Source organism: Protomyctophum parallelum (assembly GCF_964188405.1).
Source record: "Protomyctophum parallelum genome assembly, chromosome: 18".
Lineage (NCBI taxonomy): Eukaryota > Metazoa > Chordata > Actinopteri > Myctophiformes > Myctophidae > Protomyctophum > Protomyctophum parallelum.
In genome coordinates this window covers 15,655,799-15,675,796 of record NC_139716.1, presented here as the reverse complement: position 1 = coordinate 15,675,796, position 19,998 = coordinate 15,655,799, and the positions used below count along the sequence as shown (strand labels likewise).

Below are 19,998 nucleotides of genomic sequence, written 5' to 3'. Positions count from 1 at the left end.
TGCTTAAAATAGCTCTTATTTGCCCCCCCCCCCCCCCCCCCCCCCCCTCGTTGAAAACAATGTATTTCCAACTCCAGCCAGGCTGCATGAACGGCGCTCGAGCGCTCGGTTTCTGCGTATATCGTAACTCTTCTATTAGATGGCTCTGGGTTGGACTAGCCTCATTGGTTATCCTACGTTATGACATCATCACTCAACGACATCACAATGCCATCATCACAACCATGTCCTTTAAAATAAAATGTCGACTGAACCAAAACGTCATTCGGGAATCTTTAAACGGCAAATTGTGAAGATTAGCTGTCAACGCTGCTGAACCGGACGGTCTGCTGTGTAGAAGAGAGGACTCCCAGAAGACACCTGGACCGTGACTGTGCTCACCATCCATTCGCTAACAACAACAGCCATCGGCTTCCCCGATTGGCCAAACCCAACACATCAGATTTGGTTTTGTGGATTCGTCAAACTTTGTGAGTCATTTCTGCCACTGAACCAATAGAAGCACTAGAACAGTACTTTTACAGAGCAATACTTAAACTACGGTGTAAGACATGTTGTGGAGGACGCTGCGTCTGAGTGAGGTTCCAGGGATATTCCAACGTACAGCTGTCGCAGTCGGAGACAAGGTGTACTGCTTCGGAAAGCTCTTTGGCGGACCGGAGGATCAGACCGGGGTGCTCGTTCTCAACACAGTGTCTTTACGCTGGAGGAAGTTGCCCCCGGTGACACCGGGAAGAGGAGAAGATCACCGTGAGGTTCCATCCACGTGCTACGGCTACTCGGCTGTGTCGGTCGAAGATGTCATCTACCTCTGGGGAGGCTGTCGGTACTACTCGGACGACGAGTGCTGCAACGTGCTTCATGCATTTGATGTGGACGCCCACAGGTGGTTTAAACCCAGGGTCTCCGGGTCTGTCTCAAAGGGGAGGTTCGACCACTCGGCCTGTGTCTTGGGGAAGGTCATGTTTATCCATGGAGGATACATAGACAGGCTGGCCGGAATGTCTAATGACACCTACAAGTTGGACACCACCACGATGGTCTGGTCTGTGATCAACGCCAGAGGAACTCCACCACCCGTTTCATATGGTCACTCTGCCACCATCATCGGGACAAAGATGTTTGTATTTGGGGGCAGGGAACGCCAGTCCCACGACGCCATCAGAGTGTTTGACACAGAGACCAACCTCTGGCTGAGCACACCATCTGCACAGAAGCGTGCTCAGCCAGATGTTGGTCTGGCTCTTCCAGAGGGACGCTCCCAGCATTCACACTTTGCCTACAATGGAGAGCTGTACATATTTGGTGGTTACAAATACCAGAGGGGTAAGACCTCAAATGATCTGTGGAAATTCAATCCAGAGACCTTCACCTGGAAGGAGGTTGAGCCTAACGGGAAAGGCTGGATGGCTAAGCTGGATGGGATATGCTGTTGCATGCTGGGAGATCGTGTCATTGTCTTTGGGGAAAGCAAAGCGGGCAGTGACCCGTACATCGTAGACTTGAATCCTAGTCTGAAGACGTTGTGCAAACTAGTAGTTATTCAGCACGGTCTGGAGCAGACGGAGCTAACACATGATGTCCGCTGGGAGCTGGCAGCCATGACTACCAACAGCCAATAGGAACTGGCAGCCATGACTACCAACAGTCTTCTACATCCTGACAGTTTTCTGAAAAAGCGATGTTTCTGTCAGTCGTTAAAAATAGCAGACCTACAAGCTTGTAGATCTGCTATTTTTCAATAGCTAAAGCATAACATAATGCTAACACCAAAAGGGGTTCCCGCCCAAAATGGGTTAATGTTTGCGTTAGGGACAAGATGACGTACATTTTCCCTTCATTGTCAATGGTGTTTTTAAAATGAAAAACATATTTGTTTTCCTTTTTTTTAACTCCCTGAAGGACCCCTAGGGGTCGCCAGACCGCACTTTGAGAACCACTGACCTATAGCAACGCTGGTTGAAATAATAAGATGCTGAAGGTGGAGTGAGATCGATGGGGGAGAGGAAGGCTGCACGCACGCACGCACGCACGCACGCACACAGTGACACACAGTGCATGAAACATGAAACTCTTTCCATTTCCACTAATCCGTGGCGCGCCAGAGACGGATCAATAAGACTCTACCGGTGGTGGAAAGAGTCAATACTCAAGGTTTGAAATGGACGATTTACAGAGTACATTTATTTTGTTGAAATTATCAGTAATTGAAAAAATAAAATTGCAAGATTTTTAATCAGACCAGTGTGTGTCCAGTGGAAACCTCGTATGAACATAGGGCTTATATTCATGGTTCAGAATTATTCATGGTGATACATTATTTCTAACCCAAAAGCAACTTCCTAGAAATCTAGTGGAGACGAAAGTAGAGTATTTCTATTTGAAATGTAACGGAGTCAGCTTGAAAAAAAGGATATCAATGTACTTAACTATTCTGGGCCGGGAACCCCTTTTGGTGTTTGAAGCATTGTGTTACACTTTAGCTGATGAAAAAGAGCAGATCTACAAGCTTACGAGCTTGTAGGTCTGCTATTTTTTGAAAAATCGTGAAAATGTGATGCAAATCTTTGAATATATATTCTTTCACAGCGAACGTTTTAATTAACTGAAATCTTTGCTTCTATACGAACAACATATTTTCAGATGGGGGTCGGCGGCCAAATGCAAATATATGTTTGGGGGTCCTTGACATGAAAATGTTGGAGAACGACTGACGGTTTTTCAGAAAACCGTCAGGATTTAGAATCCTCCTCAGGTTTCAATGGGTTAAGTAGAGTACTTAAGTAAATGTACTGTACTTACATTACACCACTGTGGAAGAAGTACTTTCTTTTTTTTAAGTAAAAGTAGAAATAGTAGAAAAAGTAGAAATAAACATGTAAAATTACCAAGTGAGAAGTAATAAAGGCCATTATTTAAAATCGTATGTGAGTAAAAGTAAACAAGAATTGGTAATTTGGCATCAAAGTACAATTTTTGAAAAGAATGAGCAGATCTACAACCTCACAATGTGTCATAATGCTACACATAATTGTGATGTCATGTTGAACTTTCAATGTTTTAATGTTATTATTATTTTAAATAAATGCCTTATTTCGTCATACAAAAGTGTCAGGAAAATAGGTTTCAACTCGACAACAACGTTCTACCAACCAGCTGTATTCAACTGTAGACAAGAGTGTTGTTTTCGTCGACAAAAAAAAAAAGACGAAAACTAAGCTATGATGACTAAAACCAAGACTAAATATAACGACAATTCCGTCAACAAATAAAAACTAGACTAAAATGTTAGGAAGGGACTAGTGGACAACAGATCCAGTATAAGTCATCGGCTATTTTCAGCAAGTGTAAAAACAGTCATTACGACGGCATCAAGGCCCGCCAAAATACATTTTAGTCGACTAAATCAACTGTAGATTTAGTCGACTAAAATCTTATGACATTTAGTCGACTAAAACACTAAGACATTCCAGGTGACTAAAATGTGACTAAAACTAACGGAAACCTTTTCAAGAGACTACGACTAAAAGTAAAATCAAAATTTGCTGTCAAAAACAACACTGAATTAGACAAACATTACAGTATTATATTCTGTCTTGTATATGTCTACATAATGTATACATATGTATGTCTTGTATATGTATACATATGTATGTATTGTATATTTCTTGTATATGTATACAATATGTATGTCTTGTATATGTATACAATATGTATGTCTTGTATATGTATACAACATGTATGTCTTGTATATGTATACAACATGTATGTCTTGTATATGTATACAATATGTATGTCTTGTATATGTATACAATATGTATGTCTTGTATATTTCCCCTGCCTGTGATAACATGTTGACTGTATGTGTGCATGGGCCAGCCAACATAAATACATACTGTATTTGTTATGAATAATGCACGAGTGGAAAAACAAGAAGGGGAAAAATAATCAATGATAGCAAAGTGCCATATAATGTTACAGAGCAAAGATTGTACAGTACACAACACTGTACACTCTGGGCCAGTATATCTAAGTGCCATATAATGTTACCCAGCTAAGATTATAGACAACATTGTACACTCTAAGCCAGAATCTCTAACTCAATTATATTAACAGTGTTGCCATGTCTGCTTATTATAAGCTGTCTTCTGTAATAGGGCACGGTTGTGGCGGCCATTTTCTAGTTCTAGTTCGATCGATTCAAAACCCATTAATTTGCTTGGTTCTTTTTCATAGACCGGGTTGCTTGTTTCTCTCTCGCAATATCTGCAATATATGCCGACAAGCACTATAATATGATTTATTATTCTAGCATGTTCATGAAACTCAAAGCGTTGTGGAAAATGTAATCCTGCCACACTAATAGCCAGCGCAACACACTATCCTTTGTCCGCTTTCTCCTACCAAACCACACCGTTTGCACACATCTCAGCATGCACAACACCAACAGCATGCCTGTCCAGACATCAACCACTACTTTGCATCCATGCAAACTGTCATATTTACAGTACAATACCCATTTCTATGAAATAACACATTAATGCGCAAGACCACCAGCCTACGTCAAAATCGTCACCACTTTGCCGAGTTACGCCAACTCCGTTCCCTTCATGGGGCCAGTCCAATGGCGCATTGTAGTCTACGGCCTTCACAGTGACACATAATCAGAATGGAACAGAGCCTTCATTAGGCATCATTAACACTGACTCTGTTTGGCCAGAATGGAACAGAGCCTTCATTAGCATCATTAACACTGACTCTGTTTGACCAGAATGGAACAGAGCCTTCATTAGCATCATTAACACTGACTCTGTTTGACCAGAATGGAACAGAGCCTTCATTAGCATCATTAACACTGCCTCTGTTTGTACCAGAATGGAACAGAGCCTTCATTAGCATCATTAACACTGACTCTGTTTGACCAGAATGGAGCAGAGCCTTCATTAGCACCATTAACACTGACTCTGTTTGACCAGAATGGAACAGAGCCTTCATTAGCATCATTAACACTGACTCTGTTTGACCAGAATGGAACAGAGCCTTCATTAGCATCATTAATACTGACTCTGTTTGACCAGAATGGAACAGAGCCTTCATTAGGCATCATTAACACTGACTCTGTTTGACCAGAATGGAACAGAGCCTTCATTAGCATCATTAACACTGCCTCTGTTTGACCAGAATGGAACAGAGCCTTCATTAGGCATCATTAACACTGACTCTGTTTGACCAGAATGGAACAGAGCTTTCATTAGCATCATTAACACTGACTCTGTTTGACCAGAATGGAACAGAGCCTTCATTAGCATCATTAACACTGACTCTGTTTGACCAGAATGGAACAGAGCCTTCATTAGCATCATTAACACTGACTCTGTTTGACCAGAATGGAACAGAGCCTTCATTAGCATCATTAACACTGACTCTGTTTGACCAGAATGGAACAGAGCCTTCATTAGCATCATTAACACTGACTCTGTTTGACCAGAATGGAACAGAGCCTTCATTAGCATCATTATCACTGACTCTGTTTGACCAGAATGGAACAGAGCCTTCATTAGCATCATTAACACTGACTCTGTTTGACCAGAATGGAACAGAGCCTTCATTAGCATCATTATCACTGACTCTGTTTGACCAGAATGGAACAGAGCCTTCATTAGCATCATTATCACTGACTCCGTTTGACCAGAATGGAACAGAGCCTTCATTAGCATCATTAACACAGACTCTGTTTGACCAGAATGGAACAGAGCCTTCATTAGCATCATTAACACTGACTCTGTTTGACCAGAATGGAACAGAGCCTTCATTAACATCAGCGGTAACACCTGTGAAGGAAGTAGGGAAGGGGCCCATGCTCTTTCCAAAATGGCCGCTGTGTGCAGCATAGAGCCTATTGACTGGTAACTCAGATGTCCTATTCGCCACAGCGGTGCGGTAAAAAAGCAGCGGGCGCCGGCCGGCGTCAATGCCAGCCCCGCCCATCTCATGTTCCATGTCAGCAGCCTCACTACTGGTGATCACGTGATCACATGATCCCTGGAGAGAGGAGAGTGTATTTGAACGGCTTCACCCGGGAAACCGGATAAACCGGAGGAACCGGATCCGTAAACCCTGAGCAACCGGAATCGGTTCCGTCACATTTGGAACCGGTTCTACTGAATCTATACTGTACACTGTCAGAGTTTCGGGCCTGTTGAGTCATCCAGTTTTCGTCGGCTACCGGGCGCGGCTCCACTAACAACTTTGGGGAGGGCCCGTCTAGAGTTTAAATGGACAGGTATCAGTCAAAAGGGAGACATAGAAGAGGAAGGACGGATGGGGAAGGATCAACATATGGAATGTCAGAACAGGTTAGCTGCACTGCACTGCACTGCACTGCACTGCACTGTACTGTACTGTACTGCACTGCACTGCACTGCACTGCACTGCACTGCACTGCACTGCACTGCACTGCACTGCACTGCACTGCACTGCACTGCACTGCACTGCACTGCACAGCACAGCACAGCACAGACCAGCCTGCTGAGTGTGCTGCCTGTCAGCCTCCTGGGGGTCAGAGGAACACCTTCTCCTTCAAACTGCTGTCCACAAAACCACTTCCACACCGCGGGAGGAAAACATGCAAATTCTCCCCTTCTCATGTCCCGGTCCGCACCAGGAAGACAACGACCCGTTTGAGGCTCGGCGCCGCTGATAAGGCCTTATTATCTGGCCCGGACAGACGGCTTATCTTATCTTATGCTTTGTCGGGTGCAGTGGCAAAACATAGCCCGTCAGTCTGTGGGCTTGTAGACCAGTGTTTGATTAAAATGTTAGTCTTTTGATTAGTTTGCATTTAGTTTTAACCCATTCTGACCTGAGATCAGATTCTATAAATGTCTTCTATGTCACCTGGAATGTTTTAGCGTTAGTTTAGTTGTAGTCGACTAAATCTACAGTCGAGTCGGCTAAAATGTGTTTTGGCTGGTCTTGATGCCGTCCTAATGGCTGATTTTACACTTGCTGAAAATAGCCGATCGGCAAGCTCACAACACGTCGCGCTGCGACGCGTTGTGAGCTTGTAGATCGGCAATTTTCAGCATGCAACCAATTGTAAAACGACTTGTCTTTTATTTAATCTGGATCTCTTGTCCACTATAGTCCCTTCCTAACATTTTTGTCTAGTTTTTATTTGTTGGTGAAATTGTCAATATATTTAGGGCTGTATTTTGCGTGTCTTATAAGTACCAGGTCTTATTCCCTAACTTGAGTAAACTAAAGACCTGGAGGCGTGGTCAATGCTCTTTGGCCACTCAGAATAGCCAAATGGCATTGATCACGCCTCCAGGTCTTTAGTTTACTCAAGTTAGGGAATAAGACCTGGTACTTAAGACACGCAAAATACAGCCCTCAGTCTTTATTATAGTCATTATAGCTTAGTTTTCATGTTGCTTCCCTTTTTTGTCCAAACATTTTTGGACCACGCACGCACGCACGCACGCACTCGCACGCACACGCACACGCACACACACACACACACACACGCACACGCACACGCACACGCACACACACACACACACACACACCACACACACCACACACACCACACAGCAGCAGAGAGACAGATACAGACAGAAAGACAGACAGACAGACAGACAGACTCACCGTGTAAAGCTCATTGGTGACTTTCACCAGCTCCTCGTGCATCTGTACGCCGATGTCTTTACTCTGCACAAAAACACAAACAGGTGGTCATTTGCATATTAAAAGGCAAAAAAATGAAAATAAGATAAAAGAAAAGAAAAAGAAAGCACACACATTCAAATCAAATGTCTCATTATCATTCTAGACTAACACTGCAATGCACACATTTCATTTCCCTTCCTTGACGCGTTTCTTTTGGTATTATTATTCAGCAGGTGAGGGATGTCGGCTCTCTCTCTCTCTCTATACCGAAACGTTGTCATTTCTTATTTTCTTATTTCTGAAGCACCGTGCGGTCGGTGTAACGATGCCATGAGAGAGCACGCCAGGCAGGAGGAGAGGCATATAAATAGCACTGTGCGACAGCGAGACGCAGCAGGGGGACATTTATTTCCCAAGGACAACACAACACGCAGCAACAGTTACAGCTCTGTGATGGATGGGACCTCACTCAGTAGGCCTTCTGTAGCAGTGTTGCTTTTGGCAGCAAATTTTGATTTTAGTTTTAGTCGTAGTCTCTTGAAATGGTTTAATTTAGTTTTAGTCACATTTTACTGGAATGTCTTAGTGTTTAGTCTAGTTTTAGTCGACTAAAGGTCATAAGATTTTAGTCGACTAAATCTACAGTTGATTTAGTCGACTAAAATGTATTTTGGCGGGCCTTGATGCCGTCGTAATGGCTGATTTTACACTTGCTGAAAATAGCCGATGACTTATACTGGATCTCTTGTCCACTATAGTCCCTTCCTAACATTTTAGTCTAGTTTTTATTTGTTGACGAAATTGTCACTATATTTAGTCTTATAGTTTTAGTCATCATAGCTTAGTTTTCATTTAGTTTCCATTTAGTTTTCGTCAGTGGAAAAAGGTAGTCGACCAACATTTTTCGTCTTAGTTTTAGTCGACGAAAACAACACTGGTCTGTAGCTCATAGCAGAGGGACAGACATGTCCCTCATTCAGTAGGCCGTCTGTAGCTCATAGCAGAGGGACAGACATGTCCCTCATTCAGTAGGCTGTCTGTAGCTCATAGCAGAGGGACAGACATGTCCCTCATTCAGTAGGCCGTCTGTAGCTCATAGCAGAGGGACAGACATGTCCCTCATTCAGTAGGCCGTCTGTAGCTCATAGCAGAGGGACAGACATGTCCCTCATTCAGTAGGCTGTCTGTAGCTCATAGCAGAGGGACAGACATGTCCCTCATTCAGTAGGCTGTCTGTAGCTCATAGCAGAGGGACAGACATGTCCCTCATTCAGTAGGCTGTCTGTAGCTCATAGCAGAGGACAGACATGTCCCTCATTCAGTAGGCTGTCTGTAGCTCATAGCAGAGGGACAGACATGTCCCTCATTCAGTAGGCTGTCTGTAGCTCATAGCAGAGGGACAGACATGTCCCTCATTCAGTAGGCTGTCTGTAGCTCATAGCAGAGGACAGACATGTCCCTCATTCAGTAGGCCGTCTGTAGCTCATAGCAGAGGGACAGACATGTCCCTCATTCAGTAGGCTGTCTGTAGCTCATAGCAGAGGGACAGACATGTCCCTCATTCAGTAGGCTGTCTGTAGCTCATAGCAGAGGACAGACATGTCCCTCATTCAGTAGGCCGTCTGTAGCTCATAGCAGAGGGACAGACATGTCCCTCATTCAGTAGGCTGTCTGTAGCTCATAGCAGAGGGACAGACATGTCCCTCATTCAGTAGGCCGTCTGTAGCTCATAGCAGAGGACAGACATGTCCCTCATTCAGTAGGCTGTCTGTAGCTCATAGCAGAGGGACAGACATGTCCCTCATTCAGTAGGCCGTCTGTAGCTCATAGCAGAGGGACAGACATGTCCCTCATTCAGTAGGCTGTCTGTAGCTCATAGCAGAGGACAGACATGTCCCTCATTCAGTAGGCTGTCTGTAGCTCATAGCAGAGGACAGACATGTCCCTCATTCAGTAGGCTGTCTGTAGCTCATAGCAGAGGGACAGACATGTCCCTCATTCAGTAGGCCGTCTGTAGCTCATAGCAGAGGGACAGACATGTCCCTCATTCAGTAGGCCGTCTGTAGCTCATAGCAGAGGACAGACATGTCCCTCATTCAGTAGGCCGTCTGTAGCTCATAACAGGGGGACAGACATGTCCCTCATTCAGTAGGCCGTCTGTAGCTCATAACAGGGGGACAGACATGTCCCTCATTCAGTAGGCCGTCTGTAGCTCATAGCAGAGGACAGACATGTCCCTCATTCAGTAGGCCGTCTGTAGCTCATAACAGGGGGACAGACATGTCCCTCATTCAGTAGGCCGTCTGTAGCTCATAGCAGAGGGACAGACATGTCCCTCATTCAGTAGGCCGTCTGTAGCTCATAACAGGGGGACAGACATGTCCCTCATTCAGTAGGCCGTCTGTAGCTCATAGCAGAGGACAGACATGTCCCTCATTCAGTAGGCCGTCTGTAGCTCATAACAGGGGGACAGACATGTCCCTCATTCAGTAGGCCGTCTGTAGCTCATAGCAGAGGGACAGACATGTCCCTCATTCAGTAGGCCGTCTGTAGCTCATAGCAGAGGGACAGACATGTCCCTCATTCAGTAGGCTGTCTGTAGCTCATAGCAGAGGGACAGACATGTCCCTCATTCAGTAGGCCGTCTGTAGCTCATAGCAGAGGGACAGACATGTCCCTCATTCAGTAGGCTGTCTGTAGCTCATAGCAGAGGGACAGACATGTCCCTCATTCAGTAGGCCGTCTGTAGCTCATAGCAGAGGGACAGACATGTCCCTCATTCAGTAGGCTGTCTGTAGCTCATAGTGAGAGGACAGACATGTCCCTCATTCAGTAGGCTGTCTGTAGCTCATAGCAGAGGACAGACATGTCCCTCATTCAGTAGGCTGTCTGTAGCTCATAGCAGAGGGACAGACATGTCCCTCATTCAGTAGGCCGTCTGTAGCTCATAGCAGAGGGACAGACATGTCCCTCATTCAGTAGGCCGTCTGTAGCTCATAGCAGAGGGACAGACATGTCCCTCATTCAGTAGGCTGTCTGTAGCTCATAGCAGAGGGACAGACATGTCCCTCATTCAGTAGGCTGTCTGTAGCTCATAGCAGAGGACAGACATGTCCCTCATTCAGTAGGCCGTCTGTAGCTCATAGCAGAGGACAGACATGTCCCTCATTCAGTAGGCTGTCTGTAGCTCATAGCAGAGGACAGACATGTCCCTCATTCAGTAGGCTGTCTGTAGCTCATAGCAGAGGACAGACATGTCCCTCATTCAGTAGGCTGTCTGTAGCTCATAGCAGAGGGACAGACATGTCCCTCATTCAGTAGGCTGTCTGTAGCTCATAGCAGAGGGACAGACATGTCCCTCATTCAGTAGGCTGTCTGTAGCTCATAGCAGAGGACAGACATGTCCCTCATTCAGTAGGCCGTCTGTAGCTCATAGCAGAGGACAGACATGTCCCTCATTCAGTAGGCTGTCTGTAGCTCATAGCAAAGGACAGACATGTCCCTCATTCAGTAGGCCGTCTGTAGCTCATAGCAGAGGGACAGACATGTCCCTCATTCAGTAGGCTGTCTGTAGCTCATAGCAGAGGGACAGACATGTCCCTCATTCAGTAGGCCGTCTGTAGCTCATAGCAGAGGGACAGACATGTCCCTCATTCAGTAGGCTGTCTGTAGCTCATAGCAGAGGGACAGACATGTCCCTCATTCAGTAGGCTGTCTGTAGCTCATAGCAGAGGGACAGACATGTCCCTCATTCAGTAGGCTGTCTGTAGCTCATAGCAGAGGGACAGACATGTCCCTCATTCAGTAGGCCGTCTGTAGCTCATAGCAGAGGGACAGACATGTCCCTCATTCAGTAGGCCGTCTGTAGCTCATAGCAGAGGACAGACATGTCCCTCATTCAGTAGGCTGTCTGTAGCTCATAGCAGAGGGACAGACATGTCCCTCATTCAGTAGGCTGTCTGTAGCTCATAGCAGAGGGACAGACATGTCCCTCATTCAGTAGGCTGTCTGTAGCTCATAGCAGAGGGACAGACATGTCCCTCATTCAGTAGGCTGTCTGTAGCTCATAGCAGAGGGACAGACATGTCCCTCATTCAGTAGGCTGTCTGTAGCTCATAGCAGAGGGACAGACATGTCCCTCATTCAGTAGGCTGTCTGTAGCTCATAGCAGAGGGACAGACATGTCCCTCATTCAGTAGGCCGTCTGTAGCTCATAGCAGAGGACAGACATGTCCCTCATTCAGTAGGCTGTCTGTAGCTCATAGCAGAGGGACAGACATGTCCCTCATTCAGTAGGCTGTCTGTAGCTCATAGCAGAGGACAGACATGTCCCTCATTCAGTAGGCTGTCTGTAGCTCATAGCAAAGGACAGACATGTCCCTCATTCAGTAGGCTGTCTGTAGCTCATAGCAGAGGACAGACATGTCCCTCATTCAGTAGGCTGTCTGTAGCTCATAGCAGAGGGACAGACATGTCCCTCATTCAGTAGGCTGTCTGTAGCTCATAGCAGAGGGACAGACATGTCCCTCATTCAGTAGGCTGTCTGTAGCTCATAGCAGAGGGACAGACATGTCCCTCATTCAGTAGGCTGTCTGTAGCTCATAGCAGAGGGACAGACATGTCCCTCATTCAGTAGGCTGTCTGTAGCTCATAGCAGAGGGACAGACATGTCCCTCATTCAGTAGGCTGTCTGTAGCTCATAGCAGAGGACAGACATGTCCCTCATTCAGTAGGCTGTCTGTAGCTCATAGCAGAGGGACAGACATGTCCCTCATTCAGTAGGCCGTCTGTAGCTCATAGCAGAGGACAGACATGTCCCTCATTCAGTAGGCTGTCTGTAGCTCATAGCAGAGGGACAGACATGTCCCTCATTCAGTAGGCCGTCTGTAGCTCATAGCAGAGGACAGACATGTCCCTCATTCAGTAGGCTGTCTGTAGCTCATAGCAGAGGGACAGACATGTCCCTCATTCAGTAGGCTGTCTGTAGCTCATAGAGGACAGACATGTCCCTCATTCAGTAGGCTGTCTGTAGCTCATAGCAGAGGGACAGACATGTCCCTCATTCAGTAGGCTGTCTGTAGCTCATAGCAGAGGGACAGACATGTCCCTCATTCAGTAGGCCGTCTGTAGCTCATAGCAGAGGGACAGACATGTCCCTCATTCAGTAGGCCGTCTGTAGCTCATAGCAGAGGACAGACATGTCCCTCATTCAGTAGGCTGTCTGTAGCTCATAGCAGAGGACAGACATGTCCCTCATTCAGTAGGCTGTCTGTAGCTCATAGCAGAGGGACAGACATGTCCCTCATTCAGTAGGCTGTCTGTAGCTCATAGCAGAGGGACAGACATGTCCCTCATTCAGTAGGCTGTCTGTAGCTCATAGCAGAGGACAGACATGTCCCTCATTCAGTAGGCCGTCTGTAGCTCATAGCAGAGGGACAGACATGTCCCTCATTCAGTAGGCTGTCTGTAGCTCATAGCAGAGGGACAGACATGTCCCTCATTCAGTAGGCTGTCTGTAGCTCATAGCAGAGGACAGACATGTCCCTCATTCAGTAGGCCGTCTGTAGCTCATAGCAGAGGGACAGACATGTCCCTCATTCAGTAGGCTGTCTGTAGCTCATAGCAGAGGGACAGACATGTCCCTCATTCAGTAGGCCGTCTGTAGCTCATAGCAGAGGACAGACATGTCCCTCATTCAGTAGGCTGTCTGTAGCTCATAGCAGAGGGACAGACATGTCCCTCATTCAGTAGGCCGTCTGTAGCTCATAGCAGAGGGACAGACATGTCCCTCATTCAGTAGGCTGTCTGTAGCTCATAGCAGAGGACAGACATGTCCCTCATTCAGTAGGCTGTCTGTAGCTCATAGCAGAGGACAGACATGTCCCTCATTCAGTAGGCTGTCTGTAGCTCATAGCAGAGGGACAGACATGTCCCTCATTCAGTAGGCCGTCTGTAGCTCATAGCAGAGGGACAGACATGTCCCTCATTCAGTAGGCCGTCTGTAGCTCATAGCAGAGGACAGACATGTCCCTCATTCAGTAGGCCGTCTGTAGCTCATAACAGGGGGACAGACATGTCCCTCATTCAGTAGGCCGTCTGTAGCTCATAACAGGGGGACAGACATGTCCCTCATTCAGTAGGCCGTCTGTAGCTCATAGCAGAGGACAGACATGTCCCTCATTCAGTAGGCCGTCTGTAGCTCATAACAGGGGGACAGACATGTCCCTCATTCAGTAGGCCGTCTGTAGCTCATAGCAGAGGGACAGACATGTCCCTCATTCAGTAGGCCGTCTGTAGCTCATAACAGGGGGACAGACATGTCCCTCATTCAGTAGGCCGTCTGTAGCTCATAGCAGAGGGACAGACATGTCCCTCATTCAGTAGGCCGTCTGTAGCTCATAACAGGGGGACAGACATGTCCCTCATTCAGTAGGCCGTCTGTAGCTCATAGCAGAGGGACAGACATGTCCCTCATTCAGTAGGCCGTCTGTAGCTCATAGCAGAGGGACAGACATGTCCCTCATTCAGTAGGCTGTCTGTAGCTCATAGCAGAGGGACAGACATGTCCCTCATTCAGTAGGCCGTCTGTAGCTCATAGCAGAGGGACAGACATGTCCCTCATTCAGTAGGCTGTCTGTAGCTCATAGCAGAGGGACAGACATGTCCCTCATTCAGTAGGCCGTCTGTAGCTCATAGCAGAGGGACAGACATGTCCCTCATTCAGTAGGCTGTCTGTAGCTCATAGTGAGAGGACAGACATGTCCCTCATTCAGTAGGCTGTCTGTAGCTCATAGCAGAGGACAGACATGTCCCTCATTCAGTAGGCTGTCTGTAGCTCATAGCAGAGGGACAGACATGTCCCTCATTCAGTAGGCCGTCTGTAGCTCATAGCAGAGGGACAGACATGTCCCTCATTCAGTAGGCCGTCTGTAGCTCATAGCAGAGGGACAGACATGTCCCTCATTCAGTAGGCTGTCTGTAGCTCATAGCAGAGGGACAGACATGTCCCTCATTCAGTAGGCTGTCTGTAGCTCATAGCAGAGGACAGACATGTCCCTCATTCAGTAGGCCGTCTGTAGCTCATAGCAGAGGACAGACATGTCCCTCATTCAGTAGGCTGTCTGTAGCTCATAGCAGAGGACAGACATGTCCCTCATTCAGTAGGCTGTCTGTAGCTCATAGCAGAGGACAGACATGTCCCTCATTCAGTAGGCTGTCTGTAGCTCATAGCAGAGGGACAGACATGTCCCTCATTCAGTAGGCTGTCTGTAGCTCATAGCAGAGGGACAGACATGTCCCTCATTCAGTAGGCTGTCTGTAGCTCATAGCAGAGGACAGACATGTCCCTCATTCAGTAGGCCGTCTGTAGCTCATAGCAGAGGACAGACATGTCCCTCATTCAGTAGGCTGTCTGTAGCTCATAGCAAAGGACAGACATGTCCCTCATTCAGTAGGCCGTCTGTAGCTCATAGCAGAGGGACAGACATGTCCCTCATTCAGTAGGCTGTCTGTAGCTCATAGCAGAGGGACAGACATGTCCCTCATTCAGTAGGCCGTCTGTAGCTCATAGCAGAGGGACAGACATGTCCCTCATTCAGTAGGCTGTCTGTAGCTCATAGCAGAGGGACAGACATGTCCCTCATTCAGTAGGCTGTCTGTAGCTCATAGCAGAGGGACAGACATGTCCCTCATTCAGTAGGCTGTCTGTAGCTCATAGCAGAGGGACAGACATGTCCCTCATTCAGTAGGCCGTCTGTAGCTCATAGCAGAGGGACAGACATGTCCCTCATTCAGTAGGCCGTCTGTAGCTCATAGCAGAGGACAGACATGTCCCTCATTCAGTAGGCTGTCTGTAGCTCATAGCAGAGGGACAGACATGTCCCTCATTCAGTAGGCTGTCTGTAGCTCATAGCAGAGGGACAGACATGTCCCTCATTCAGTAGGCTGTCTGTAGCTCATAGCAGAGGGACAGACATGTCCCTCATTCAGTAGGCTGTCTGTAGCTCATAGCAGAGGGACAGACATGTCCCTCATTCAGTAGGCTGTCTGTAGCTCATAGCAGAGGACAGACATGTCCCTCATTCAGTAGGCTGTCTGTAGCTCATAGCAGAGGGACAGACATGTCCCTCATTCAGTAGGCCGTCTGTAGCTCATAGCAGAGGACAGACATGTCCCTCATTCAGTAGGCTGTCTGTAGCTCATAGCAGAGGGACAGACATGTCCCTCATTCAGTAGGCTGTCTGTAGCTCATAGCAGAGGACAGACATGTCCCTCATTCAGTAGGCTGTCTGTAGCTCATAGCAAAGGACAGACATGTCCCTCATTCAGTAGGCTGTCTGTAGCTCATAGCAGAGGACAGACATGTCCCTCATTCAGTAGGCTGTCTGTAGCTCATAGCAGAGGGACAGACATGTCCCTCATTCAGTAGGCTGTCTGTAGCTCATAGCAGAGGGACAGACATGTCCCTCATTCAGTAGGCTGTCTGTAGCTCATAGCAGAGGGACAGACATGTCCCTCATTCAGTAGGCTGTCTGTAGCTCATAGCAGAGGGACAGACATGTCCCTCATTCAGTAGGCTGTCTGTAGCTCATAGCAGAGGGACAGACATGTCCCTCATTCAGTAGGCTGTCTGTAGCTCATAGCAGAGGACAGACATGTCCCTCATTCAGTAGGCTGTCTGTAGCTCATAGCAGAGGGACAGACATGTCCCTCATTCAGTAGGCCGTCTGTAGCTCATAGCAGAGGACAGACATGTCCCTCATTCAGTAGGCTGTCTGTAGCTCATAGCAGAGGGACAGACATGTCCCTCATTCAGTAGGCCGTCTGTAGCTCATAGCAGAGGACAGACATGTCCCTCATTCAGTAGGCTGTCTGTAGCTCATAGCAGAGGGACAGACATGTCCCTCATTCAGTAGGCTGTCTGTAGCTCATAGAGGACAGACATGTCCCTCATTCAGTAGGCTGTCTGTAGCTCATAGCAGAGGGACAGACATGTCCCTCATTCAGTAGGCTGTCTGTAGCTCATAGCAGAGGGACAGACATGTCCCTCATTCAGTAGGCCGTCTGTAGCTCATAGCAGAGGGACAGACATGTCCCTCATTCAGTAGGCCGTCTGTAGCTCATAGCAGAGGACAGACATGTCCCTCATTCAGTAGGCCGTCTGTAGCTCATAGCAGAGGGACAGACATGTCCCTCATTCAGTAGGCCGTCTGTAGCTCATAGCAGAGGGACAGACATGTCCCTCATTCAGTAGGCCGTCTGTAGCTCATAGTGAGAGGACAGACATGTCCCTCATTCAGTAGGCTGTCTGTAGCTCATAGGAGAGGACAGACATGTCCCTCATTCAGTAGGCTGTCTGTAGCTCATAGCAGAGGGACAGACATGTCCCTCATTCAGTAGGCCGTCTGTAGCTCATAGTGAGAGGACAGACATGTCCCTCATTCAGTAGGCCGTCTGTAGCTCATAGTGAGAGGACAGACATGTCCCTCATTCAGTAGGCTGTCTGTAGCTCATAGCAGAGGACAGACATGTCCCTCATTCAGTAGGCTGTCTGTAGCTCATAGCAGAGGGACAGACATGTCCCTCATTCAGTAGGCTGTCTGTAGCTCATAGCAGAGGGACAGACATGTCCCTCATCAGCAGTAGGCCGTCTGTAGCTCAGAGTGAGAGGACAGACATGTCCCTCATTCAGTAGGCTGTCTGTAGCTCATAGCAGAGGGACAGACATGTCCCTCATCAGCAGTAGGCCGTCTGTAGCTCAGAGTGAGAGGACAGACATGTCCCTCACTCAGTAGGCCGTCTGTAGCTCATAGCAGAGGGACAGACAGGACTGACAGCACTGCGGCGACATGGGCATAAATAAGGACATAAGGGCTACGCTTGCATGCAGGCCCTTATTTGTCTAAGACAAATGTCTTCATCGGGAGACAAATGATAAAGAACCTTGAAGGTCTTCATCAGGGCAAGAATTAATTACTTTGTTATTTGCATTGTAATCTCCATAGGGGGGATTCTAGATCAACTCATATAAGTACTGTGTTTGGAAAATAAACATCCCGACCGCTGCACTCATATGGATATGAAGAATCAACTGACGCTATTGCTTAACCAAAGCATCTTGTTTGGAATATAAACGCTTCTAGAGAGAGATCAGACGTGACAGCACCAGGTAGTAATGGAAGATTAATACCTCACAGGTTGTTTTTTTTTTGGGGGGGGGGGGGAAGGACGGCGGGGCGGCGGGGCTTTTCAGAGTAAAACCAGAGGACAGCCCCCATGCAGATAAAGGCTTTTCAGAGTAAAACCAGAGGACAGCCCCCATGCAGATAAAGGCTTTTCAGAGTAAAACCAGAGGACAGCCCCCATGCAGATAAAGGCTTTTCAGAGTAAAACCAGAGGACAGCCCCCATGCAGATAAAGGCTTTTCAGAGTAAAACCAGAGGACAGCCCCCATGCAGATAAAGGCTTTTCAGAGTAAAACCAGAGGACAGCCCCCATGCAGATAAAGGCTTTTCAGAGTAAAACCAGAGGACAGCCCCCATGCAGATAAAGGCTTTTCAGAGTAAAACCAGAGGACAGCCCCCATGCAGATAAAGGCTTTTCAGAGTAAAACCAGAGGACAGCCCCCATGCAGATAAAGGCTTTTCAGAGTAAAACCAGAGGACAGCCCCCATGCAGATAAAGGCTTTTCAGAGTAAAACCAGAGGACAGCCCCCATGCAGATAAAGGCTTTTCAGAGTAAAACCAGAGGACAGCCCCCATGCAGATAAAGGCTTTTCAGAGTAAAACCAGAGGACAGCCCCCATGCAGATAAAGGCTTTTCAGAGTAAAACCAGAGGACAGCCCCCATGCAGATAAAAAAAAAGCAAGGTGCACTTGGACTTGACTCAGAGGACAGGCGAGCTGAAGGTGCAGTTTTTATGCGGTTGACCGCTCCCCAGCAGAGGCAGCTGTGCAGTGCACACACACACACACACACACACACACACACACACACACACACACACACACACACACACACACACACACACACACACAGTACTGCTCGCTGGTAGCGCTGCGTGTGCATTAAGCGTGCGTGTGCGTTAAGCATGTGTGTGTGCACGTATACATGCATTGGCTTTCAAAGTTAAACGCCAGCAGCAGAAAGTTAACGGTGTTGATTTTGTTTGACGAAGACGGAAAATGTTTGTCGACTTCACTGGGGAAGACGAAATAAAAACAAACAAAAAACTAAGCTATGATGACTATGAAACTAGACTGAATGTATTGACAATTTCGTCAACAAATAAAAACTAGACCAACATGTTACGAAGGGACTAGTGGACAAGAGATCCAGAATAAGGACTAGTGGACAAGAGATCCAGAATAAGGACTAGTGGACAAGAGATCCAGTATAAGGACTAGTGGACAAGAGATCCAGTATAAGTAAAAGTCATTTTACACTTGGTTGCATGCTGAAAATACTAACAAGTTGTGAGCTTGTAAATCGGCGTGTAAAATCAGCCATCACGAGCTTTTATTGTAAATCTACTATTTTGTAATAGCCAAAGTATAAAATAATGGTTAAAGTGATTAAAATCTGTGACGCATATACTTTCCCATGTCGTAACGGGGTGATCATTTTGCGGTCACCAGATTGTTTTCGTCGAGGACGAAACCCCAAAATGACAGAAACAACGTGTGGAATGGAATGGAGTAATGGACGTTTTAGTGAACAACGGTGAAACCTTTTTAAAGAGCCTGATGACGTCCTCGCCCACGTGCGCCAGGCGGACGATCACGTTGTTGTTGTAGACGTCGCTGAGCGTGGCGTGGTCGCGGCTCTCCCGCCGCGCCTGGTTCAGGACCAGATACCAGCAGTTGACCGTGGTCAGCAAGCTCTGCTCCTTCCTGTAGGGAGAAGACACAGAGGACAATTTACAATTTAGGCATTTAGCAGACGCTCTTAATCCAGAGCGATTTACATTAAGCAAGAACAAAAAAGCATGGGAATAGATCACATAAAAACATTTATCAAGAAACATGCGTAAGCTAAGAAAGTAACGGTGGAATATCTATATAATGAAACTATACATATAAACTATACATATATACTATACTATGCTATACATATGTACTATATGACGTGCTATGACTACATACAATGCAATTATAGTGCTGTCTACATAACATGCTATAAGTCTGTATCAAATGCTATCTCAGTCTACAGAAATGCTATCTAAGGGGGTGGGGTAAGTGCTATGGGCCATGATGGAGTCTGAAAAGGTGGGTTTTCAGACTACGGCGAAAGATTGGGAGTGATGCTGCAGTTCTGACTGCAATGGG

At 47.0% G+C, this 19,998-nt stretch overlaps 1 protein-coding gene across 1 annotated transcript in view; it reads right to left on the bottom strand.

The window, feature by feature from the left end:
• Positions 1-19,998, bottom strand: part of LOC310875988 (SLIT-ROBO Rho GTPase-activating protein 3-like) — a gene marked incomplete at its 3' end in the record, with an annotated part of 97,434 nt that overhangs the window by 35,084 nt on the left and 42,352 nt on the right. The window contains exons 3-4 of the mRNA XM_083789437.1: positions 19,401-19,563; positions 7,651-7,713 (exon numbers count right to left, since the gene is read on the bottom strand). Coding sequence (XP_083645563.1) covers positions 7,651-7,713; positions 19,401-19,563 — 226 coding nt within the window. The remainder of the gene's footprint in view (positions 1-7,650; positions 7,714-19,400; positions 19,564-19,998) is intronic.